A 22,452-nucleotide genomic window follows, 5' to 3' on the forward strand; every position below is an offset into this window, starting at 1 on the left:
GAAGGATTGCAAGACCACAGGATGAACAGAGTTTTTGCATTTGGTTTGATGTATTATTTTGCCCATTTTAAAGTAACCTCTCTTAGCACAGTGACCATGTTTGTCCTTGCAGGTGGTGGTGCTCCTGGAAGTGCTGAGCTGGGGTCAGCTGGAAGATGACCGAATACAAGCTGGTGGTGGTGGGAGCAGGTGGTGTTGGGAAGAGTGCTTTGACAATACAGCTCATTCAGAACCATTTTGTTGATGAGTATGACCCCACGATAGAGGTAAGTGGCTCCAGGCATGGGGTCTGTCTGTCTGCATGTTTTCCACTTGCTTTTCTCCACCTTGTCTCCAACCCAGAGCATGCTCAGTTTGGTCTCAAGTCTGAACTTGAGCAGGGATGTTCCTCTGCTTTGCAGAGCTATTCTGAGTCACTATGTGTGTGTTCAGAGGTCGCAGAGACTGACTTAACATCTCCTGCAGAAGGGTAGTGGTGTCTGCTGAAGAGAGGTGACATAGGAGGCAGCAGAGACAGGCAGAGCAGGGCAGGGGCTGTGAGGCAGCACAAAAGTCTTCCTTTCTGATGAGATGACAATGTAGGGAGGGATTAAAGGTTTAGAATTGAAGAGCCATTTTGTGCCTGTGCTTCCATTTCTCCTCCCGTGAAATCAGAGTAAATGTATTGACTTTTTCTGCAGGATGTTTTGAGCTTTATTGAAGAAATGGGTTTTATCAGAGCTTGGTTGTATTATGTATGTCTTGCAGTTTGAGCAAGACGTGCTGAGCAGCTGAACTGCTGTGGCTCCCAGACTGCTGCCTCTGCTTCTTCAGAAGGAGTTAAAGGCTGATGTGTGTGTCTCAGTCGGTGTGGATGGCAGGACTGACCTGTTTAGCTCAGCACCCTGCCTGAAGATACAGGCAGGGATCCTATGGTCCTCACAGGCTGTATGGGGGCAGAGGGGGATTCAGTGTTCAATATCCATTGTGATATTATTATTTTCTTTAATTTTTCAAAAATATATTCCATTCTCCATCTGCTTTCACCATAGTTAGTGATGTGCTAATTAGCCTCTGCATGACTTACACTTTTGTTGGGTGAGACGTAGGCAGTAGCCACTGCGCTGCACAAGGAGTAAAGTCCACCCTGGGAAGGCAAATTGCAGCTCCCTCTCTCTCTTGGACAACATCCTCCCTGTCTGCAGTCCTAAAGGATTCTCTACCAGATGTGTATAAATGCAGCTGTGGTTTCTGCAGTTATTATTATCATAATGGCTAAAGGCCCCAGCTGGGATGAGAAATCTATTCTGGTAGGTGTTTTATGTTTAGTCCCCACCCTGAAGAGCTTACAACTTACATAAACAAGGCAAGACAAGGCTTGGTAGAAAGGCAGAAATAGTCTTACAGTCCTACAGATGGGAAGGAGAGAAAGCACTTAAAAAGCACGTGCTATTACATCATTTGGCCAAGGTCACCTAAAATGTCCATAGCAGAGACTGGAATTTAATTTAGGGCTCCTGAGTCTCCTTGATTATGAATGCAATTGCCTTTGTCCCCAGCTCCTCTCCCCTCATGTGGCTGTCCCCAGTAGTATTGCATACTTTTCTCAGAAACCCATTCCAGTTGTTTTTGCTAAAAGAATGTTCATGGAGAGCACCCTCCCTGGGGAGACATCTGCAAGGATGCATCCTCTCTTGGACCTTAGGTGGGCAGAGGCAACTCCTACCCAGTGATGTGTTGGGTTTTGGCATCCTGTGGTTTTTGTCTCCAGCTGCCTGCTCCCTGTGTGTACCCTGCAGGGAATTTTCTCCATGTAAACAGGCAGCAGGGAATGTAAACCCTGCATGGCATTTCCCAGCACACCCTCTTCACCCTACGCACTTCTGCAGTGCTCTGGGAGACGCCTGATCTCTCCTCCACTGTTCACTCCAGCCCCATTCTGTTCTTCTCCTCTTCCAAAAGCTGCCACAAGCTGCTCTTCAGCCCTCTCACCCCTGGTACTTTTCCACCTGTGGGTACCACCAGCCCTGATGCCTTTGCAGCTCCCTTGGTTGTACCCTGCTTTCCCTGCTACCCCGGCCAACTACTGATTCATTTCAGGGTGATTCCTTTTAATTATGCTTCATTTTATGGGGATTTAAGAGACCAAGAGCTACCTGCCAGCCATCCAAATGTGACCAACAAACCACCTTCCTGTGACTAAGCTGCTTTGGATCATGCCCAGGAGCTGACTATGACTGTTCAGCCAGCTAACAAGCAGCACAGCAGTGCTGAAAAGAGCAGGATAAAAGGCGGGGGAAAGATGATACGTGCATGGAGCAAAGGTGTTGCCCGCTGCCCACATGGATTGAGCACAGGCTGTGCTGCAAAGGGGGGTGCAAGCAGATTGGGGTGCACTGAGAAGATGTTCCCCAGAGCAGGAGGTGTGCAGGTTTGTCCCCTGTCTGGGGTAGAGACCCTGACTGGGTGTTTGCTCCCCTCCTACCCTCCTGATTTGCCAGTGCAAATGTTCGGCTCTGTAACTCAATGCTGTCCACCCCACTACAGCACACTCTCACAGGCCAGCTCTTGGGCTGCCAAGGAGCCTTAGGACCTTTGTTTTGGGAACAGGAGGGCCAAGGCAGCAAAGAAAGATATGCCACCGGCATTGTCCCATGGTGAATAAGCAGGGATGGCATAAAGAGTTTCACTCTGTTGAGCAATTCTTTGGTTCATCTTCCAGCTCTTAGCAGCTAGCTAGTAATGGGCTGCCCAAACCTCTGGTCATGTCCTGACTGTAGTGCTTAGCAAATGGGCCTCTTGGCCTGGTCCTCCAGCACAGCTGGGATGCTCCCGACATCCGCCTGGGATCTTGAGTCTGAACCCCAAACAGATGTTGTTTCTGCTGCCGGGCACTTCACAGCTGGGTCTGGCTGCATTCCCCCCTGCTCAGGGTGGGGTGGGACATGCAGGGCTGCAGAGGAGGGCTGAGGCTGCAGGGTGCTGCTGTGGGCTAGTGGCAGCCACGTCACCTGGTCGTGTGGCAGGGACAGCTGAGCTGCCATCCTGAGCTTCCTGGGGAGGGGGAGATCAAATGAAGCTGTACACAAAGAATTGATGGGGAGAGCTTGTCCCCTTCCTTTGCAAAGCATCCTCTGCAAGATTGTTTTATGTCTCTGCCTTGTAAGCCAGCTGGCTGGCCTTATGGGTATCCTATTGATGACCTGAGCTGAGGTGTGGGATCTCTTCTGTGTCAGCATGCCTGGGTGCTGGTGAAGCATCCTGGAACTAGGGACTTGGCAATTCACTGTGAACGAGCATGCTGAGAGGCTGGTCCTCTGTCCCAAGCCAAGGTGCAGAGGTGGGAGGATGCTTTGTGGGGCAGAGAAGGCACTCGGGTCCCCTTGCACAGAGGAGGCTCCAGATACATTATTGATTAGAAATGGGAGCACATTCCTGCAGGGCAACCTGCCAGTTGCCTTCAGAGCAGTTGGCTGAAAGCCAGCCTTTCATTCCATGCTTATTCTGGATGGGTCAGCAGTCCACTTTTTGGGAAGGCACAGCTGAGAAGGTCGTGGCAGAGCAGATCTCATCTCTGATTTCACAGCCCTCTCTGCAAGGTGAGGAAAGACTTTAATTAGCCCCAGCAAATGACGTTGTTGTAATGAACCAAAGGATAGAGGCCGTGTTGGCCCCATTCCCTTTCTGTGCTGCTGCTGGTCCTGTTGGTGCCCTTTGCTGTGTCAGCTGTTTGTCTGCAGACCTGCAAAGCTCATCTGATAACATTGTTGTGGTCGTTGGAAGAGCAACCGACATCTGAATTAATTTAAACTGCAGCCGTGGCCTCTGCGAGTGGCTGCAAAGCACTGTGTGGTTGTACTGCTGACTTTTACCTTTTTCATACCTTTCATTTTGGCTTCCTTCTGTTGCTGACAGCTGAGGATGCTGCACTGTCCACAGGGAATGGCTGCTGGAGAGGGATAAGGGATGTCCTCCATGCAGGGCTGCCCCACAGCATCGCTGCTGATGAGACTGAGCTCAGGAAGAAGCACAGTGGGGAGGAGCTTTGAGGAGCTGTGCTGTGAAAATGAAACCTTTTGAGGGGTGCTCTGGGTGATTTCCAGACCTTCTCACATCTATGACAAGTTGTGATTGCCTTTGCTGCAGGGAAAACCCCCAACTTCAAAGGACCTGCCTGTATAGTTCTTACCTCTTACCTCTCATGGAGCCCTCTGGGCACAGACAGGTTGTCGGAAACACCCTGTTCATGGTGTGATTTTATTTTATTCTTTTCTCATGTTTAAAGAAGAGGTTTACCATCAAACCCAGTCTGAAATCTTACTGATGGCAGTATTGCCTCTGGTGCCTGATTTGAGATGCATTAGAGGCACTGGATTTCCAGGTTATCTTAACCACCTTCCAGGCCTGCAGATCACAGATAGTGACTGGAAGCCCTGGCTGGCCAGAGCTCCTTTCCTGAGTGTCCTTCCTCATCCAGCAGAAGGAATTGGAGCTGAGACTAAACAATCTTAGGAAATACTTGTTGAGGGCTATGTGGTATAATAGAGATGAAGCTGCACCTGGTCTGCCAGCGGCAAGGCTGGGAATGGGGAGAGCATGCTGGGAGCTGTCTTCTCTGTGGTTCTGACAGACAAGGAGAAACCTGCTTAGCTGCTCCCTTTTTTTCCTTTGTTGTTGTTGTTTTTTGTTTTTTTTTTTTATTATTTTTCCTTTCCCTCCCATTTTTGAAAGAGACTGAGTTGTCTCTAATGGAAGCTGAACACGGGCAGAGCATGACCTGGCATCTTCCTAGGGATGCACTCATTGCATCCCTTTGTTTAGCCAGATCCAAGCCCTCCCTTAATGCATCCTCCTTCCTTCCTTTCCCTCTCCTGGCCTGCAGGATTCCTACAGAAAGCAAGTAGTCATCGATGGAGAGACCTGTTTGTTAGACATCTTGGACACTGCAGGGCAGGAGGAGTACAGTGCCATGAGAGACCAGTACATGAGAACGGGGGAAGGATTCCTGTGTGTCTTCGCCATCAACAACACCAAGTCCTTTGAAGATATTCACCAGTATAGGTCAGTATCCTGGGAAGGGCCTTTCCCTCTTGCCCTGTGAGAAGGAGAGGCTTGCTGCTGCACTCTCCTGCCCACCCTTTTAGATCAGGCCCCATAGTGGAAGCACAGACTGCCAGCAAAGACAATTAGCTAAAGTGGCCATTCCCCAGGGAAGAGACAGCGCAGACGGCTAATGTCAGTGACTCCAATAAAACCCTTCCAGAGGGATTGCTTGTGGCCTTTGGGGACCTGGTAATGTAATGTTTAAGTGTTTATGGTGACTAAAGAGAGAGCTGATCCTGTATGACCCCCCCTCCCTTCCTTCCCTAATTAGTGGAATTGCTTTGTTAGCGCAATCGATCTCTGCGATTTCTGCTGGCCCCAGAGCTGGGAGGGGAGGCTGGAAAGGACAGGGAGAGCTGCTTGCCCTGCTGTCCACTGGCATGACCAGGCTGTGATCTTCCAGCTTCACACGTGTGGAGAGACTCCTGCCCCACTGGAGCTTGGTTTCAAGCAGGGCAAAGATGGAGCAGAAGGGGAGTCAGGGCTCCAGTGAGGTGATTTGCCCAAGCAGATGTATGGGGAAGTGGTGATGAAGCAGGCACACCGTCCCAGTACAATCCCAGTTCTCCTCTCTGTTGATGTCATCCCTGCAGAGCCGAAGAGTCAAGGGGGTGATGTAAACACAGCAGGAATCTTCCCTGTTTACTCCGATGCTACTTTAGGGAGGGACTCTGCTTGCGCCTTTTTCTGAGCCTTGGCTGCGATGGCAGGCACTTGCAGAGGATGCAGGAGATGGCTCTGCTTGTCCCTGCTCTGTCACTGCCCACAAGGGACTGTGTATCCCTGTCTCTCATCATAAACCGGGGTCCCAGTAATCCTGTTGTTTCGAGGACAGGCACATCCCTTCATTGCTCCATAGTTAGAGGTGCTGCTTGGAGCTGCTGAGATGTTTCAGTCTCATCCAAAAGGCTGTTCAGTGTTATAGCTGCACAGGTGAACTAATTTGGCTTCTTTCAGCTGAACCAAAGGACAAAGGATGGGATTTTCCTAAAGCACCTGAGGGACTGAGCAGCATTCATCCTTGTGCTGGGGCTGGTGCCTGTGAATTGCTTGCGGGATGGCTTGATTTCAAGCCATCATGATGTAAATCACTAGCTTTCATCTCCTTTAGCCTGTGCTCTTTGTGTTTTTACTTTTAAAAGAATATTCCCCAGAGAAATGCTCGCTCTCCCTGGTTAGTAACCATTTGGAGGTATCTCTTTTCAGCTAAGTGTAGCCTGTGCACTAAATTTAGTACTTGCATTTGCTGATCAGGATGTTACACAGAACATTTAAATGGCTTTATGGCATATCATGCACATAGTCAGACTTCATTTCTATGTTCTACTACATTAGAAAAAGATGATTGATTCTTCTGCGCATGAATGTCCAGCTGCCTTTGGATGGAGATTTGCATTCAATTAAAATGCAGAAATTGGCATTTTAAATCTTTTATTTGTTAAATTAAAACCATATTAAATGTTCTGGACCCATGAGCAAAAATAAAAAAGCTGTTTTGCATCTGAAGTTAAATGATTTATTAAGCAAAGGAAGTTATTATCTATCAGAAGGGAATTGAATGGATTTTTTGTGGTCATAATGGCCTTCAAGATTTTTAGGAGTGATAGATCTCATCCTCGCCCACCTAGTTTTAGATCCAATGTTGGAATGAAGAAGTGAGCATTACAGCTTTTTTAGTTCCCAGTTGGTTTCTCAACTTTGAGTGACCTGAACTAAACTGAAAGGGAGCAAATACTGCCTGTGCATCTGCACAAAAGGTTACAGCTGCCAAAAGCTGCTTTATCAGCTCAGCAAATTCTGGTTGCAGGTGGTTTTTTATTTTTCCCCCCATTTTGGGGGGATTATTTGATATAAAATGTTGGAAATAGCACAGGTAACTGCTTGAGAATTAATTTTTATTTAACTTAAACTATCTTAAGCTCATGTCTTAATATAGACTGTCATAATTCAAGTTGTTTTGTAAATAGCTGCATTTAAAGAGCAGAAGTATGTTTAGTTTTCATTTCCAGAGGTGCTCTAACTGCTCTGCTATTTTACTCACTTGTGTGCCATAGTTATTTACATTTTCCTGAAAGCTCAACACAAGGCATTCAACAGGAGCGAGGGGTAGCTGTCAAATCCTAACAAAGAAACTGGCAGGGAGTGTTCTGGATCTGCTCCTTCACTTCTTCACGCCTCCCCCTCTTGCAGGGAGCAGATCAAGAGGGTGAAAGACTCAGATGATGTCCCCATGGTGCTGGTGGGGAATAAATGTGACCTCCCTGCGCGGACAGTGGAGACCCGGCAAGCGCAGGACCTGGCCCGGAGCTACGGGATCCCCTACATAGAAACGTCTGCCAAAACCAGACAGGTAGGAGGAGACTTTAGAACAAAAGGCTCTTTTTCTCTTTTTTCCTCCACTGCTGCCCTGGAGGGGCAGGAATGGGCAGGCATCACCTTGCAGACAGATGGGTGTGAGGGCTGGCCTTAGTTGCTTCCTCAAGGCTAAATGCTCCCTTCCTCAGGATGTTCCCTCCCAGTCCAGGCTTGAGCCTCCCATCACAAGAAGTGCATCATCATGCTGTGGCAGCAGTGAAGAGAAGATGCCTTCTCAGGGCTTTCTCCAAGGCTCTGGAATAACCTCCATAGTCATTGCAAATCAGCTAAGCTCAGGTCATTTGGTTAACCTCATCCGTGGTCTATTTTGGCAAAATACACCAGTGCTGAAAGGACCATGTGGAGCTCCCAGAGCATAGAGGTGGAAATGGAACTGCCACCTTCAGTGGCCTAGTGATGGCTTTTCTCTTGGGTGGTAGACCTCATTCAGACTGCTGAGAGCTGATAAATCTCAGGGACTTCAGAGATCCTTATCCTGATGGTTGCTCATTCAGTTTTGCTCTCTGTTTGAGGGCCACACTCAGGTCCTTGTTAGTCTTCCCAGCTTGGTTCTATACCTTTACCTCTGCAATCTTCACTCCTGGACAGTGTTAGGGACACCTTGCTGGGGAGCAGAGCCCTCTCCTCTCTCCACTGTCCCTCCTCAGAGCGGGCAGCTGCTTCAAGCCCTGCTTTTTCCCCAGGGCGTGGAGGATGCCTTCTACACCTTGGTGCGGGAGATCCGGCAGCACAAGCTGCGCAAGCTGAATCCCCCAGACGAGAGCGGCCCCGGCTGCATGAACTGTAAATGTGTGGTATCGTGACTATGGTAAGTGCTGGAAGCAGCACATGAGGTGCAGTGGGGGAACGTTGGAAGTGGGGCAGAGGAGGTGGGTGCAGATGCACTAGCCAAACAAGTGCAACAGGATCAATTTCAGCAGCAGGAATTGTTTAATGAAACACCTTTCAGATTGATAGAGCGTTTTTCTGTGAAAACATAGGTAAGTCAAAATTCCCACTTCCCTGAGGAAGTATGTGGCAGGAAAGGGTTGTTTATTTCTCCCCCTCATTTTGTGCAACAAAATTCTATACAACTGAGTATTTTAAAAAATAATAATTTGTTGTGCTTTCCCTAGGAAAGCTTTTTCCCATGCTGCTGTTCTGAAAGAGGAGTTAAGCTGGTGTTGAAGGTGTACAGATCACTGCATGCTCGCCAGACTGGCTCTAGAAGGGTTCAGATGAAGAGCTGGCTGGGTGCATTGCCTCCTAATGCACTCACATAAATTGCCTCATCCTAAAGCTTTAGAGCAGACCTGTCTCGCTATGAAAAGTCCTGTGTTCTTCAGAAGAGTTTTCCCCATTAGATAAATCCCCTGGGCTATTTGGAGCTGATGCAATGTTGAGAATTAGCCATAAGGGGGCTGTTTGCTTTTATAAATTGTGTGTGCTGGAGCCAGAAACAGTATTTTTCAGATTGTTTATGTTCACTTGCCTGTTTTTCTTTCCTCACTTTTTTTTTTTTAATTATGAGTTTATTTAAAACATTGCTGGATAGCAGTCAGGGAGAGTTCCTATTATTGTCCCTGCATGTACTGGCTGGCTTTAAGTGAAAGGCCTGGGAACATCTGTCTGTGTAACCAACTCCTTCATGGCAGAAAGTTAGAGAGGGGCAACTAGGAATGAGTCCACCAAGGAGAGCAGTATCTAAGGACATCTGGGACAAATGCATGCATGAACATTGCCCTTAATGTCTTTTGGGGATTCTCTCAAGCACCTGGACTGGCCCTTTACCCCTATAAATAACTGCTGGAGTCCTAAAGAGAAGTGCACTGTATCTAGAGATGGTGTTAAGAGGGTCTCCTGAAGGTGGAGATGAACAGCAGGTTTCCTGTGATGCTTTTTGAGCTAGAAGCCATGAGCACAGCAGAGCTCTTCCTCCTGCCCCCCACTCCCAAGGAAAAAAACCTAACAAAACAGTGCTGGCAACGTTTGCTTCCTATGAGCAAACACCCACCCCAGAGCCCCACCCCTCCCTCCCAGCCGAGGCGTGTGAGGTCGGCTGGGGGCCGAGCTGAATGCTGTGCCCAGCACACTTATCACTGCTAAGGGAGATTTTCCAGATGTTTGTGTCCTCCAGATGTTCAGGAGCATTTCCTCCGGATGGGGATATGAGCTCAAGGCTTGTTTCCTGCTCTGGCTCACAGCTGACAGCATGGGCTTGGCAGGCACTGCTGCTCCTTACACCGACCGCCAGGAGCCCAATCCTTGGCACAGCCGAGTAGCAGCACCAGCTTGGGCAAGAAGGACTGGGAAAGGGTCACTTGGAAACACTCCTCTCAGTTAAGAGAACATGGCCTGCAAGTTGCCTGTGTCTTTTTCTGCTCAGGCAGAAACTGGAAACCAGACATCCCAGCTTAATCTAGCTGCAGTGCCCAAGAGCAGAGAGGGAGGAACATCAAGGCACAAAAGGAGAAGTGAGGCAAAGACATGCTGGGATTTGGGGAGAGGAAGGGTGGGTGTTGTGGCCAACGAAATTTGGCTGCATTTGCCCTGGACTCATTTTGTGGTTCCCATCATCCCTGGAGGAGGTGGAAAGATCTTGCCAAACAGTGCCCCTTCCCACAAGGAGGTTCAGAAAGAGGCAGAAGTTCTGGTGAGGTGCCCAAAGCTCACCCATCACTCCACCGACTCCAAGACTTGTTCCCTTCAGGACATGTACAGATGCTTTGCTAAGACAGACCCAGACCTAGACCTCTAAGACCTGTGTAGCTCTGTGGGCACTAGCAGGGTCATCCCCAAATGTGAGGGGTGAGTACTGGGAACAGCCCCGCTTGTTCTGATGGGGAATGAGTGCTCATGAGTGTCCTCTTCTGTTTCAGCTGTCTGGACCGTGTCTTGGCGAGGTTCCCACTGTGCAGTGTGCAAGGAAAGAGGTGAAGCAAAGGAAGCAGCAAACGGATTCAGAGGAGGAGTACTGGGGGGAGAGGAGCAGGACGAAGAGGACAGGGGGAGCATGAGGCCCTCCAAGGACTATCTCGCACTTCACCCAAGCCTGTGGCAAACAACTTCTTTTTTTTTTTTATCCCCATCCCCTCATCCTTTGGCCTCCTCCCACCCCGGCAACTGTACAAAGCCACAGATTGAATCACAGTAAATTATTATTTGATCGTCTCAACAAATCACCTTGATGGCTGTGTCCTCCTTCCAGAGGCTGCTGCTGCTGGTGCTCTGGAAGGATCGCTGGTGGGATGGTGGGGAGGAAAGGGTGCTGACATTTTCTTTCCACAGACCAAGGTCATGCTGTAGATCATGGAGGTGATCAGGGTGGGAGAGAAGCTCTCACGGCAAGACAGCTTGTCTCTGTCTCCAGCAAGTCTTTGTCATGTCCTCCCCAGCCCACCTGGAACTTTGCTGGCCCCAAGTTTTGGGAGGGTGGAAGAGTGCAACCAGTCCAAGCCTGTCCTTGGCACCCCTTGAGTGCTTTGCTTTCAGCCTAGTCCTTGTGGGATTTATGGCCTCAGATACAATGCCTGGAAGGGAAGAAGCATCAGCAAGGAGATTCAAGAGCTACTTTCACCTCAGCTGGTACCAGTCTGTTGCTTCCCTGATTCCTTTCCTGTCAGCTTTTTGTTACACAAGACCTCCCTCATGTGTTGTGCTCTAGAAGTAGAATTGGGACTTTTTGGTCCCTTCCAGCCCTAGCTATGCTAACACCTGTATAGCACATACACCTTGGGCTGCTCCAGGATGTACAGGTAAGCAAATCCTCGTCTGCCTGGTGCACGGCTTTCTGACTGGTGAGTATGTTGAGAAGGGCTCTCCTGCACTGCAGAAGCTGTCTGGCTGCTCAGCAACTAAGACTAAAGGATTCAAGCTTCCAGTTCCTGGGTTTCAAGTGGGTAAGAGTGTTTTGGATTAGGGCTAATCTGTTGGGAACCCTGCCTTCGCCCAGCTCTGCTCCTTTGGGGTTTTTGCCTGAGGTCTGACCTACGTGCCTTTTACTTGCAGCCCCGAGACAAGGCATTGCATTCAGTGCAGTGGATAGCTTTCCCTCTTCCAAGCTTTGCACAGGCTAATTTACCTGGCATCCAAAATTAGAAGCATCAAAGGAGGAAGGTGATCCAGCTGAGTGTGGCAGGGAGCTGTTCTGCATGGGCTAGCCCAGGCCTGAAGAGGTGCTGGGTTTGGCACCCAAGGTTGTTCTGGGTTGGGAGCAGTGAGGGTGGTGTGTAAGTCACATGGCAAAACCAGTAAAGAAACCCTGGTCACCCCCAGCACAAAGCCACAGCCCACCCAGGGCTTCCCAGCATCCTTGCAAGCAACCTCCCATCCCACTCCCCATCCTCTGTCATGCCAGGCAGCAACAGAATTAAAGCAACACAATTCTACTCCCATGCTCCTGGGGGTATTGTCTTTGCTTTTGGCCTGGGCAAGAGAGGACTTGTACTAATGGCTTGCTTTCTGTAAATGCCTGCTCTGAACTGCTGTAGGGCACAGCCCCCACCTTGGCTGCAGCTGCCTGGCACCCTGTTCCTGCAGAAGGGCTGATACCAGCTCCTGGAGTGGGAGAAGTTGCCTGAGGGGAGAGTGCCCTGCCTTTAGCTGGGTGTGCTGTTTACAGCAGTCTGTCCCTGTGCTGGAGGATTGCTGAAGATGCTGAACCTAGTGTTACATGGTGGGACTGAACAGAGACTCCCAGAAAACCTCCCACTCTGAGTTGTTTCAAGTGTGAAGACTGGAAGAATGGGGGTTGTTCCTAAAGTTGGCATCTTGTGCACAACTGGCCACAGGACAGCAGTACTTTGTCCTTCTAGAAGATGACACGGGGACCCTTGCTTGGTAGTGTTACTGCACTAGAACCTGGTGCTCTTCATCTGCAGTAGGACTTTGCCCTTTCTTCCCCAGTGAAGGATAGGATAGATCTATCTGGAGGCCTTCAGAGGAGAAGTAACACTCTGGTGCTCTCTCAGGGACTGGGTGGCTCTAACCACTGAGAGTCTCCTCTCATTTCTGGCTGGGAGACAAATGCCACAGTCAAGTACTGGGAGCTGCAGTCAAGGAAGCTGAGGAGCTCCAGGGAGTGCCAGGGCCAAGGTCTCTTCACAGGGCAGGCAATAGGTGCAGTATCAAGAAACTGGCACATCTTGGTGAGGATGTGCTAGAACAGCACTGGCCAGAATACAAACTACTTAGAAGAGTGTGGTGAGGAGCAGGAAGCTGAAGTAAGAGCATCTCCCTTTCAGAGAGGATTTGCACTCAGGGTAAGATTTTCAAGCTTGTCAGACAATCCTGGTCAGTAACAGACCATCACAGGAGCTGGTTAGTTTTTTGCTGTAATTGGGTCACAAGAAATCCAGACTCAGGTCATTGTTCAAGTCCCTGCTAAAAGCTGGCGGTAGGTTAGGAGCAAAAGGAGGTGCTAAAAGCTTGACACCACAGATCTCCAAAAACCACGTATTAATTGTGTATTGTCATACTGCATCTTTGTTCCAGGAGGAAAATCATGACAGATCAAGATACATCAGCTGTGATCTGGTCTGATCTTTCTGTTGGCAAAAACCAGATTGTATCACTTCTCTCAGGTGGAGTTGTTACTCTTGACTTGGCTTTTTCACTTGCTACTTTGGTGCTGATGATCTGGGGACAGGACGGCATCTTGCTGGCCCCTGACAGGCAGGAGGTCGGTACATGAGCTCACAGTGTGTTCTGTGTGCTAGCTGAACTTCTTGAGTCTGAAAGTAATACCAGGATTACAGTTTCACTGGAGTGAATGTAGGTTTGGAGAAGAAATTGAGGGGTTTGGAGTTGATTTTCCCCATAGTTATTCAAGGCACTTTTGTTCTAGAAGTACCTGGACTGGAAGATGAAGTTTTCAGACACTGCAGTTGTTTCCCTGATGATAAGGAGTCTGTTGTGTACCTCAGTTCTGCTTTAGAGGCATTCGCTCAGGCAAGCAGAATGTGTTTTGGTTATTCCTGTTGTACAGCTGAAGCTGGAAAAGAGTCCACAGAGGTGAGCTTTTTGCTCTGTTTGAGTACATCAGCTCATCTCTGGCTGTTGTGATCTCTTCAGCTGGTCATGGCAAAGCTGAACTAAACTTGTGCTGTGGATCTCCAGCCAGTGTGAAAACCAGCTCTGAGAAGGCTTCAGTCAGCCTCCTACTGATTATGTTGAGACTGCATATCCCATAATGGAGGAGTGCCACCTTTGAACCCACACTTAAATTACAGAATAGTTGATGAGGTGTGTTCTAGTCTGGTCAGGTCCAGATGTCTCAGGACAGGCGTATAATACATGTTCTCTCACATCATTCAAGTGCCTCACACCCTCTTACAGAGGGGCTGAGGCGCCAGAGACATCACAGCTGAGTCAACTACCACAATTGCTTGCAAGTCCTTAAAGATGCTGATCAAGTGCTGGAACAGATCTCATGCCTTTTGGTCTGTGAGGGCTTCCAGGAGCATTCTCCTAAGCCAGCACAGAGGGTGACTCCAAAGCAGGTGAGTGCATGGTGCTTGCCAAGGGCTTTGGCAAAGACCTGCGTTGTGCAGGAGCTGGCAGCAATGACTCAGTGCTGGAGTGAGACCTGAGATGAGAGTGGTGGTGGGGGCAGCTGAATGAAAGGCTGAGTATTACAGAGCAGCTCTGGCAAAATGCTGGCCTCTGTGTGGTTGGGTAGAGGAGCAGACTAGGTTTCCCTTCTGGACTACAGCCACCGCTGCAAACCTTTCCAGCCTAAGCAGTACTTGTGTATCACTTCTTGCCTTCACCATAAAGGTAAGCAAAGCTACTCAGGAAACAGCTTCCCCAAGTCTCTAGGCTTAGATGTTCCAGGAGCAGGTCTCTGATGTGAGGCCAGGCTGAATGGCCTCCAGGGCACCTGAGTGGCCCAGGTTCTTAATGGGATGGCTGGAAGGGGGTCTTGTGATATTGCATCCCATGTAGTCACAGGTACCTCTAAGGGAGCTCATACCAATTTTGGACAAAATTGGAAGTTTCTTAGTTTACTTTTCTCTGTGTCTTAGGAGGAGCCTGTTTTACTGTGTGGAAGAATAGCCAGGCTTTAGTGACTCCAATCCCTTGGACTTATGTCTTCATGTGTGCCTTCTAAGCCTTCTGCATCCCCATCTTGGGCTCTTTTGTAACTGCTGCCAGTGAGTAAGGATGCCTGTGGGATGGGTGCACCTGCTGCATCTCCTGGTGAGATGTTTCAGCTGTGGGTTGCTTGTCTCCTGCTGTCCACATCCTTCTAGGTGAAGAGGATGCTGGTGTGTGCCCTGTGGGCCTCCTCAGCCTCTGAGGCAGTAGGATTTGGGAGATGGTTTGGAAAGCGGTCAGACCTGCCTCTTTAAACTGCCAGGCTGTTATTTTCTCCATACACTGCTTTATACTTGGGGATGTGCTGTAGGAAGGGGATGACATTGCTCAGAGGATGGTGTGACAGCCACCAGCAACTGGTGGGAAGGGGAAGAGGCAGATGGGCTTGGCCCCATGTGCAACTGCTTTGCTCTTGCTATGGGTTAAGTACAGGGTGTGTCGCTTAGGAGAGCCATGGTACCAGCCCTAGCAAGGGCTGCTGGGTCTGCCCTTGCTCTGCTCCCCAAGTCCCATCCACTACTGCCATAGCTCCTCTGCAGCACACAAGGAGCATGAGAGCAGCATGACAGCAGCGTGCAGCTCCCACAGGTGCCACAGCAGCAGGTGACAAATGACAGCACAGCAGCACCACCATGGCAGGAGGACACAGCAGCACGTGAGCAGCAGGTGAGCAGCACAGCAAGGCCAAGAAGAGGAATGCTCCCAGGCCCAGCCAAACTCCAGCTGCCTCTGCCAAACTGGCTGGGGCACAAAGCTGCCAGACACCGCACACCCATCTCTCTCCCCCGCTATATTGAGGAGCAGAGCCTCCTAAGGCAGCACAAAGCCTTGCTCCCTCTCTCAACTTCTCTACTCCAGGCTCCACTTAGCATCAATTATTCAGTGCCAAGTGGCTGAAGCCTTGTGGAGGCATGCAGCAGTTGAAGAGCTTTCTGTGTTGTGGGAGGTGGGCAGGGATGGTGATGAGCACAGCTAGGGCTTGGCTGAGAGGCAGCAAGCAGCGAGGACAGACCTGCTCTCCTGCTTGTCCCAGCTCCTGGGCCTACTGGTTTAGCTGTTCCTGAGCCAGGAAGGACAGGGGGCTTCCAGGGTAATAAAGCTGAGCACAGCTTGGGGAGTTTGCAATTCTGCCTTGGGAACCAGCCCTGGGAGCTGGAGAGCTGCTGTGAGGACAGCAATGGCTCCACCTGAAAAGGGAGATGATAATACTGGCAAATACCAAGTGCAGAGGAAGAGGCAGTGGGAGGACCTGTCCCTGCCTGATAAGACCACTAGGATTCAAGCAGCAGCCTCAACACCATCTATGACACTCATTTGCTGCTGGTCCCAATGCTGTCCATCAAGTGGGTATCTGTAACCTTGGGCTTTGGGATTGTCCTAAGCTTTGTCCCCTGCCAGCAGCAGTCAAGCCCTCAGGGGGACAGGAGAGGAAGGACTCTCTGCAGTGGGTGCTTGGCACCCCAAAACCATACCTGAGAGCCCCATCAAGCACCAATTCAAGGCTGGGTACCTCTGTGGCTCCTGCACTAGCTGGAGGGATGCTGTATGAGGAGGTGGTGGAGCCATGCCTGTCCCTGGTCCCTGCAGGGACAGGGTGAGAGTACCACAGCCACAAGGTCACAACTGGGCAAATGCAGGGAGCCTGGGGATCAAGGATACCAATAAGCAATATATTCCTCCATTTTTTTTCAACAACCACGTGAACCAAGGCTGTTTAATGGAGGAACACAACCCTCAAACCTAGCACAACTCACCTTCCCTTGAGGAAGCTGCCCTTCTGGACATTTCTGCTCTCTCCTTGACAGGGATGCTGTTTTAGCAGTTGGATAAATGCCATTTCTAAACCCTGCACTGCCTGTCACGTAAGTAACTGTGGCAGAAATTCAAACCTGGTCCCACCTGGCACTGCCTGAGGGTTCAGGGAGCTGGTGGCCGGGAGGTGACACAAAGCAGCTTGTGCAATGAGGCTGTTTGTGAGCACCTGGAACACAAGAGGGATGAGGTTTGCTTCACTCCAGCCCGGGGATCTCACCCTTGGTCACAGTGCTGCAATCCCCATGCTGGTATCCAGTGAAATGGCACAGGAGATGTGCCAAGAGCTGCATCCTCATGCTGCTTCTGTGACAGTAAACACTGTGGTGTTCAGTGGTGCTGGGGCTTTCTTTTTATTTTTCTGTGGTGTTTCAGACCAGGTTTTAACCTAAGTAATATAAATCAGCTAATTTAAGGGCATTGGAGAACAATTTTTTGTTCCTGTTGGACCTCTCATGTGTGGCAGGGCAGTAACAGAAGCAGGAAACCCAGCCTACAGCACTCAGTGGGTGATAGACACATGGGGATGCCAGTTTCAGGCACTGCTCTTAAATCCTAGAGTGCCATTTAGCTACTTCTGACCCCTCCATCTGCTGTCACTCTTTGTGCCCTCTGTGCTACTCCGGCAGAGACAGACCTGTGTTTACCATAAACATGCTGCTTAACACTAAGAGGCAGCTTTCTCTCAGGAGAGCCACAACACTGCTCACTGCTCACATTTACCACCTCAAAGGCAGCAGTACCATCGTCATCTAAGCCCAGGAAGCCCTGGCTATGAAATCTGGGGTGTGTCAGAGGTACTGCTCACGCACAGCTTTTTAAAATGCATCCTCAGCTGTCAGCAGCACCACCTCACACTCCCAGTGGCTGCTGTAAACGTGACTCAGCTCAGCCCTGACTCACGAGGGTGAGTCGCACCCACCCACCCACCTGCTGTGCCAGGAGCTGTGTCCACCCGCTCCCCCTCCCATCCAGCCTCCCTACACTGCCTACAGGCAGGAAAACAAACTCCAAACACAAAATCTTGGCCAAAACACAAGCTTCAGCAGTGCTGCTGATCAGCAGCTGTGTGTGAGAAGGGATGCTGCCCTTTGCTCAGCTGGGAGAGGATGGCGGTAAGTAGAAAAGAGCATTTTGCTTTCCACTGCTGCCGAGGATGCCTGGATTTAATGACAATAGAAAATCAGGGAGGAAAGCAGAGATGGAGCAGGATGGACCTGTTGCAGCTGAAGCATACACAGTGAACCAAGCTAAAAGTCATCAGGAGAAGACTACCAGTCTTGGTGCAGCTTCTGTTCCTGTAAGAAACCTTGTGGAGTCTGAATTTGTGCTAAACTTCTTTAACCATTATTACTACAACCATTTAAAACACAGCATCAAACACTCCGGACAGTTTGGATCAGCATAAAAAGGAATGATTGACTTTTTTTTTTTTCCAAAAAAACCCTTCCTTTAAAACAAACAAACTGAACAAACAAAAAAACAGACATAAAAACTTTTTTTTTTCTTAAAAGTAATAATTATAATACATTAGAAAGAGTCATGAAAGAAGCGTTCCACGCTGTAAACAAGAAGAGCAAATAAAAAGGAAAGCAGACGGTAGCCAGGCTCTCAAAGTGCATGGCCAAGAAACCCTAACCTCAACCTCTGGCCCCTGCTGGAGCTGGGTCCTGTGGCTCCTGCTCTCTGCCCGTGCTGCAGCCACTCAAAGTGCTCTATCACAAACAAATAACACAAGGAAAAACAAACTAAACCTAAAAAACCCAAACACACAGCGTTGGTCCTTACCTCTGCATGGAAGGCAGCAAGGCCACCATTGTGTCAGGGCTGCAAGGACAAGGATGTGGGGAGCTCCTTTCCCACGTTTGCTCACAGTAAGAGTGGTTTCTGCTGAGGGGTCGAGACTCTTGCAGGGGGCTGGGCAGGGCTGCAAGTGGCTTGGTTAGGTAATTTGTCCTGCTGAGCTGCCACCCTCATCCTGCTCCTTCCCTTCCTATTCCTGCAAAAGAGCTGAGGCTGGGCCATGCTGCTGCAGACCCACCATGGCTGCAGCTTTGTTGCAGCAAGAGGAGACAGACAGGAGTGGGCATCTCCTTGGGGATCATGCACTGATGTGTTCCAGTGAGAGCATCACACCAAGGACAGCAATGCATGTTGCTGGTGGTTCCCCCAGGCCTGAAGATGACTGAGGACCTTGCTGCTCATTCCCATTAGGGCTTGGAGAGAAAGACAACTCCCACCACTTTCCCCATCAAAATTCACGTTGAACATCATGCACAAAATGCCATGCAATGAGTACTGTACATTTGACAGCTCTCCAAAATTAGAGCAAACCACCTTTTTAAAATGTTAATACTGCAAAACATCCCAGACACACTGTGTGAGGAGTCTGGGTGCACAAGAAACATGATGTGCAAAGGCCGTGTGCCTGAAATGAGGGAAAATGGGTTAAAACAAGGGGAAAGAGGTCTCAGCTCTTGCATGCGTGATGCTCAGATGCATTAGGAGTCCTGTGTGGGCTTCAAGGAGAGGACAGAGCCCCAAGCTACAGAAGCCAAGATGTGACCAACAGCTCTCAGATGCTTCTTGTTGCTTCCCAGTAAGCTCCTGTGGCCAGTGGGCTGCTAGCAAAAGGCAATGGATATCTGTCCTGAAATACTGCTCAGGTATTTTAACGCACAAATAATATTTAACTATGCACAGTTATGGAAAAACATACTCTAAATTAAAAACAATTCAAGCACCATTGTCCTAGAAAGGACCTGTGGTGTCTCAAAACACAAATACTGAACATTCAAACAGCACTTTTCCTCAAACAGCAATGCTCGACTCCTCACAACACCCCTGCGAGGTAGCTAATAGGGTTTTCTCTGCTCTACAGAGGGAGAGGATGGGCAAGGTTGGAGGCTCAGTGGAAGAAGATGGGATCTGGGACAGAGCTGGGGTTCCAATGAAAGCTGAGGGTGCTGTGGTCTGGCTGGCTACATCCAAACAAAAATCCAGTGCTCCCTTTGACACTCCCTGCTGCAAACATATACCACCACATGTACACAAGGCAAAATAAACCCTGACAGATCACAGAACCATAGAATATGCTGAGCTGGAAGGCATCCACCAGCATCATCAAGTCCAGCTCCTGGAACCCACAAAGTAATTTAGTGGAAGTTTTCTGCTGGGCTTTCAGGTAGGCTTTAGATCAGGTTATGCAATTGAAGCAGCCTTTGAGATATAAAAAAAAAATTAGTTTTCAAAGTCTGATTAGAACTTATAGGAGCTTTTGCCCAGGATCTCTGTTGAAGGAATGGGAATCCCACTTGCAGTCCCACCTAAGGTTGCACTTGCAGCTACCCCGTCTGGACAGCAAAGTCAAATCCAGCACATCTGGACTACTTCCTGCTTTTTCACTGATCTGCCTTCCTGATGAAGTCCCTTCTAAGGGTGAAGTAGATATTGGAATCAGAATTTTGGACCAGCTCTTTCTATGAGGTGTCTCCCCAGATCCTTGCACATCTCCAGCCAATGGCCTGGGCTGTGCAGCAGCTGCACCTTGGGATGGGGAGGAGATGGACAGACCTTTAGGACTTAATGCATGAAGGGCAAGTGGGCATGTGGGCACCCATCATGTCCAAGTTTCCTTCCTGTTGTTAATTCTCTGTGGGCTCAACCAGAAGGACTAAGATAAGGTTCTGGGCAATGTGCTCCCCCTTCCCCAATTCCTATGCCCTTTCCACTCTGACACTTAACTTACTCAAAGCAAAAGTGGACTTATCTGCAGCCCTGTGAGTAGATGCCATCACGCGTCCAGCAGCTGGGTAGTGCAGGCGGGTTTCCTGAGCCAGCAGCCCCTTCTCCTGTCTGAGGAACAGAAAGGCAGCGAGCCTGCTCGCTGTGCTGGCCCTGGGAAGGAAAGGCCAACAGAAAGGGCACTCGGCCCAAGAGACTGGGCTCTTGGCTCCACCTTCATCACTGTCCTTGTCACCCTGAGAACCTGGGAAAGGACCACTCTGCTGGCAGCCCCCCACCGGGGTGACACCAAGGAGATGTCCAAGGGACTCAGTAGCTGTTAAATCTGTCCTCCTAAACACCATCCACCACGGCAGCAGGAGCCAGATACAGCTGGGCACTGCTTTGTGGAATTGCATAGAGGGGGCAGCGGGCTGCCTATGTCCTGCCAGGATGCCATGGCACTGCCTGGAAATTCTGCTGCCTACAACTGCAGGTCTGGGAAATGAAATAAAGATCTATTGCTACAAAGGCCTTTGAAAGCAATGCTGTAGCTGCGCCGATGGGGCATTGTAAAGAAAGCGTTTTGGATTCTGACACCTTGTGCCTGCTTGCTTGGTCGTGGGTTCCCACAGACAGGAGCAGGAGAAAACACGCAACAAACTCACCAGCTCTGCCTCTTTCCCCAAGTGATGAGACTTGGGGAGCTTTGAGGAGCAAAAACTGAAAGCATTTTCCAATTTGTCCATAGGAAACATGCAAATCCAATCTGCTGGTGTCTCCTAGCGCTGGTGGCCCCCGCTTCATCTCCTCACTGGGCACTCGTACCAAAGCACAGCGTGACGTGCGATGGTGCTGTGCTGTCACCCTGACAGCCCTGCTGACAGAAGGGGATCCTGTAAATGGGGCAAGGGTGCTTCTCCAGAACCCACTTCTTCTCCCTTAACTTCCCCTTCCCCATCCCCACTAAAACGTCACCGATTTGGGCAGTTTTGCCAGGGAAGGAGAGCCTGAAAGGAAACTGTTCTCTGAGCGGGATTTGGCAACCTGTGGTGGTAATTTTGGTTTGGGGCTCAGTGGGGGTCGTGGGGCTTTCAGTGCATTTAATGGTTTCTGGAGGCTTTTCTGGACCTCTGCCTCCTCTGCGTCCAGCATAAGAGGTGGTGGCATGGAGGTGGTAGGCAGAGGATGTCCAGTCTCTGACAAAGGCAATGCCACCTGCTTTCTGTTCAAGAAGTCCTGCTCTGTCGCATGGGCCAGGTGGAGGGGAGTGGTGGTTTTGATAACGACATAGGGGCTGTTCCCTTCCACCACAGGGGACGGCGCCCGCTGGGTGGGGCAGCCCTCGGCCAGCCCTGCTGCCTCCGGCTCTCTGCTGGACAAGATGGGCACACTGCCCCCTGCCTGCCTGTGCGCGGGCAGCACGGCCTCGGGCCAGCGCGTGGTGCTGGCGGCACTGCCCAGCCCATTGTGCTGCAGGCTGAGGAGCTCCCCTGTGGATGCAGCTTTGGATGCCGAGCGCTTCAGGCCCATTTTGTCCGGCAGCACCGCCCTGCAGTGCCTGTCATCCGCCGCCTCCTCCCCGCGCTCGCTCTCGGGGGAGTCATGGCTCTGTGATGTCTGGGACAGCTGCTGGCAGCCGGCTGGCAGAGGATGGGGGGCTGCTTCGAGCACTGTGTCTCTGCTCAGGGAAGATGCCTGTTCTCCTGCTGGCAGGGCAGCAGGATTTGGCTGCCATGCTGCCTGGTCCTGTTCTCCTGCTGGCAGGGCAGCAGGATTTGGCTGCCACGCTGCCTGGTCCATAGCAGAAGGCTCAGCGGTGCTGGAGTCGGGAGGAGCCGGCCTGTTTTGGAGAGAGGAGTCTATGGAGCTGTGCTCAGCTGGGGCATGAAGGGAGACTCCATGGTCCACCACAGCACAGCCAGGAGCAAGAAGGGGCTGCTCTGGAGGCAGGACCGTAGGCAGGAGGTGTTGCTGGGCCTGTGTCTCGCTCGCCTTCAGAAGAGATGATGGCTGCCCGTCCATGATGGGCTCCACCTGACCCTCCTCATCCGGTGGCCGCCCACCCGAAACAGGCGCATTCGTTGCTTCAGCTGCTTCACTACCCTGGAAGGTGAGAATCCTCGCTTCCACCACTGTCATTCCTCCTGGTGTGCCAGGAACTCCGTCGGTTTGGGGCTCCCTGTCTGGAGTGCGCTCACCCACCTGGCCATTCTGGCCATTGGCTGCTGTGTTTTCCTTTATGGCTACTGGGTTGAGGGAGAGCTCCAGGCCCAGGGGTTTCCTTGGAAACTCCTCAGGCTTTGCTGCATTGGAAGCAGAGAAAACAAAATAAAACCCAAACTATGCATCAGTTTATGTTTGCATGCCCTGAACGTAAGG

The 22,452-nt window shown here is 50.3% G+C and overlaps 3 protein-coding genes across 4 annotated transcripts in view; 1 reads left to right on the plus strand and 2 right to left on the minus strand.

Annotated features, from left to right (window-relative positions):
• The window catches only part of HRAS (HRas proto-oncogene, GTPase), a 39,828-nt gene extending 29,209 nt beyond the window's left edge, over positions 1-10,619 (plus strand). Inside the window, exons 2-6 of the mRNA XM_054276077.1 lie at positions 113-266; positions 4,862-5,040; positions 7,273-7,432; positions 8,142-8,266; positions 10,317-10,619. Of these exons, the coding sequence (XP_054132052.1) occupies positions 156-266; positions 4,862-5,040; positions 7,273-7,432; positions 8,142-8,261 (570 nt within the window). The 5' untranslated portion in view covers positions 113-155 and the 3' untranslated portion in view covers positions 8,262-8,266; positions 10,317-10,619. The remainder of the gene's footprint in view (positions 1-112; positions 267-4,861; positions 5,041-7,272; positions 7,433-8,141; positions 8,267-10,316) is intronic.
• The window catches only part of RASSF7 (Ras association domain family member 7), a 233,852-nt gene that overhangs the window by 163,500 nt on the left and 47,900 nt on the right, over positions 1-22,452 (minus strand). The gene's annotated exons all lie outside the window — the stretch shown is intronic.
• Positions 19,988-22,452, minus strand: part of LOC128936832 (uncharacterized) — a 73,650-nt gene continuing 71,185 nt past the window's right edge. For both annotated transcript variants that reach the window (XM_054276067.1, XM_054276068.1), the window contains exon 16: positions 19,988-22,376. In XM_054276067.1, the coding sequence (XP_054132042.1) occupies positions 21,037-22,376 (1,340 nt within the window). In that variant the 3' untranslated portion in view covers positions 19,988-21,036. The remainder of the gene's footprint in view (positions 22,377-22,452) is intronic.

Source organism: Melozone crissalis, unplaced genomic scaffold (genome assembly GCF_028551555.1).
Source record: "Melozone crissalis strain CALT ecotype California unplaced genomic scaffold, PUWL_Pcris_2 ptg000018l_1, whole genome shotgun sequence".
NCBI lineage: Eukaryota > Metazoa > Chordata > Aves > Passeriformes > Passerellidae > Melozone > Melozone crissalis.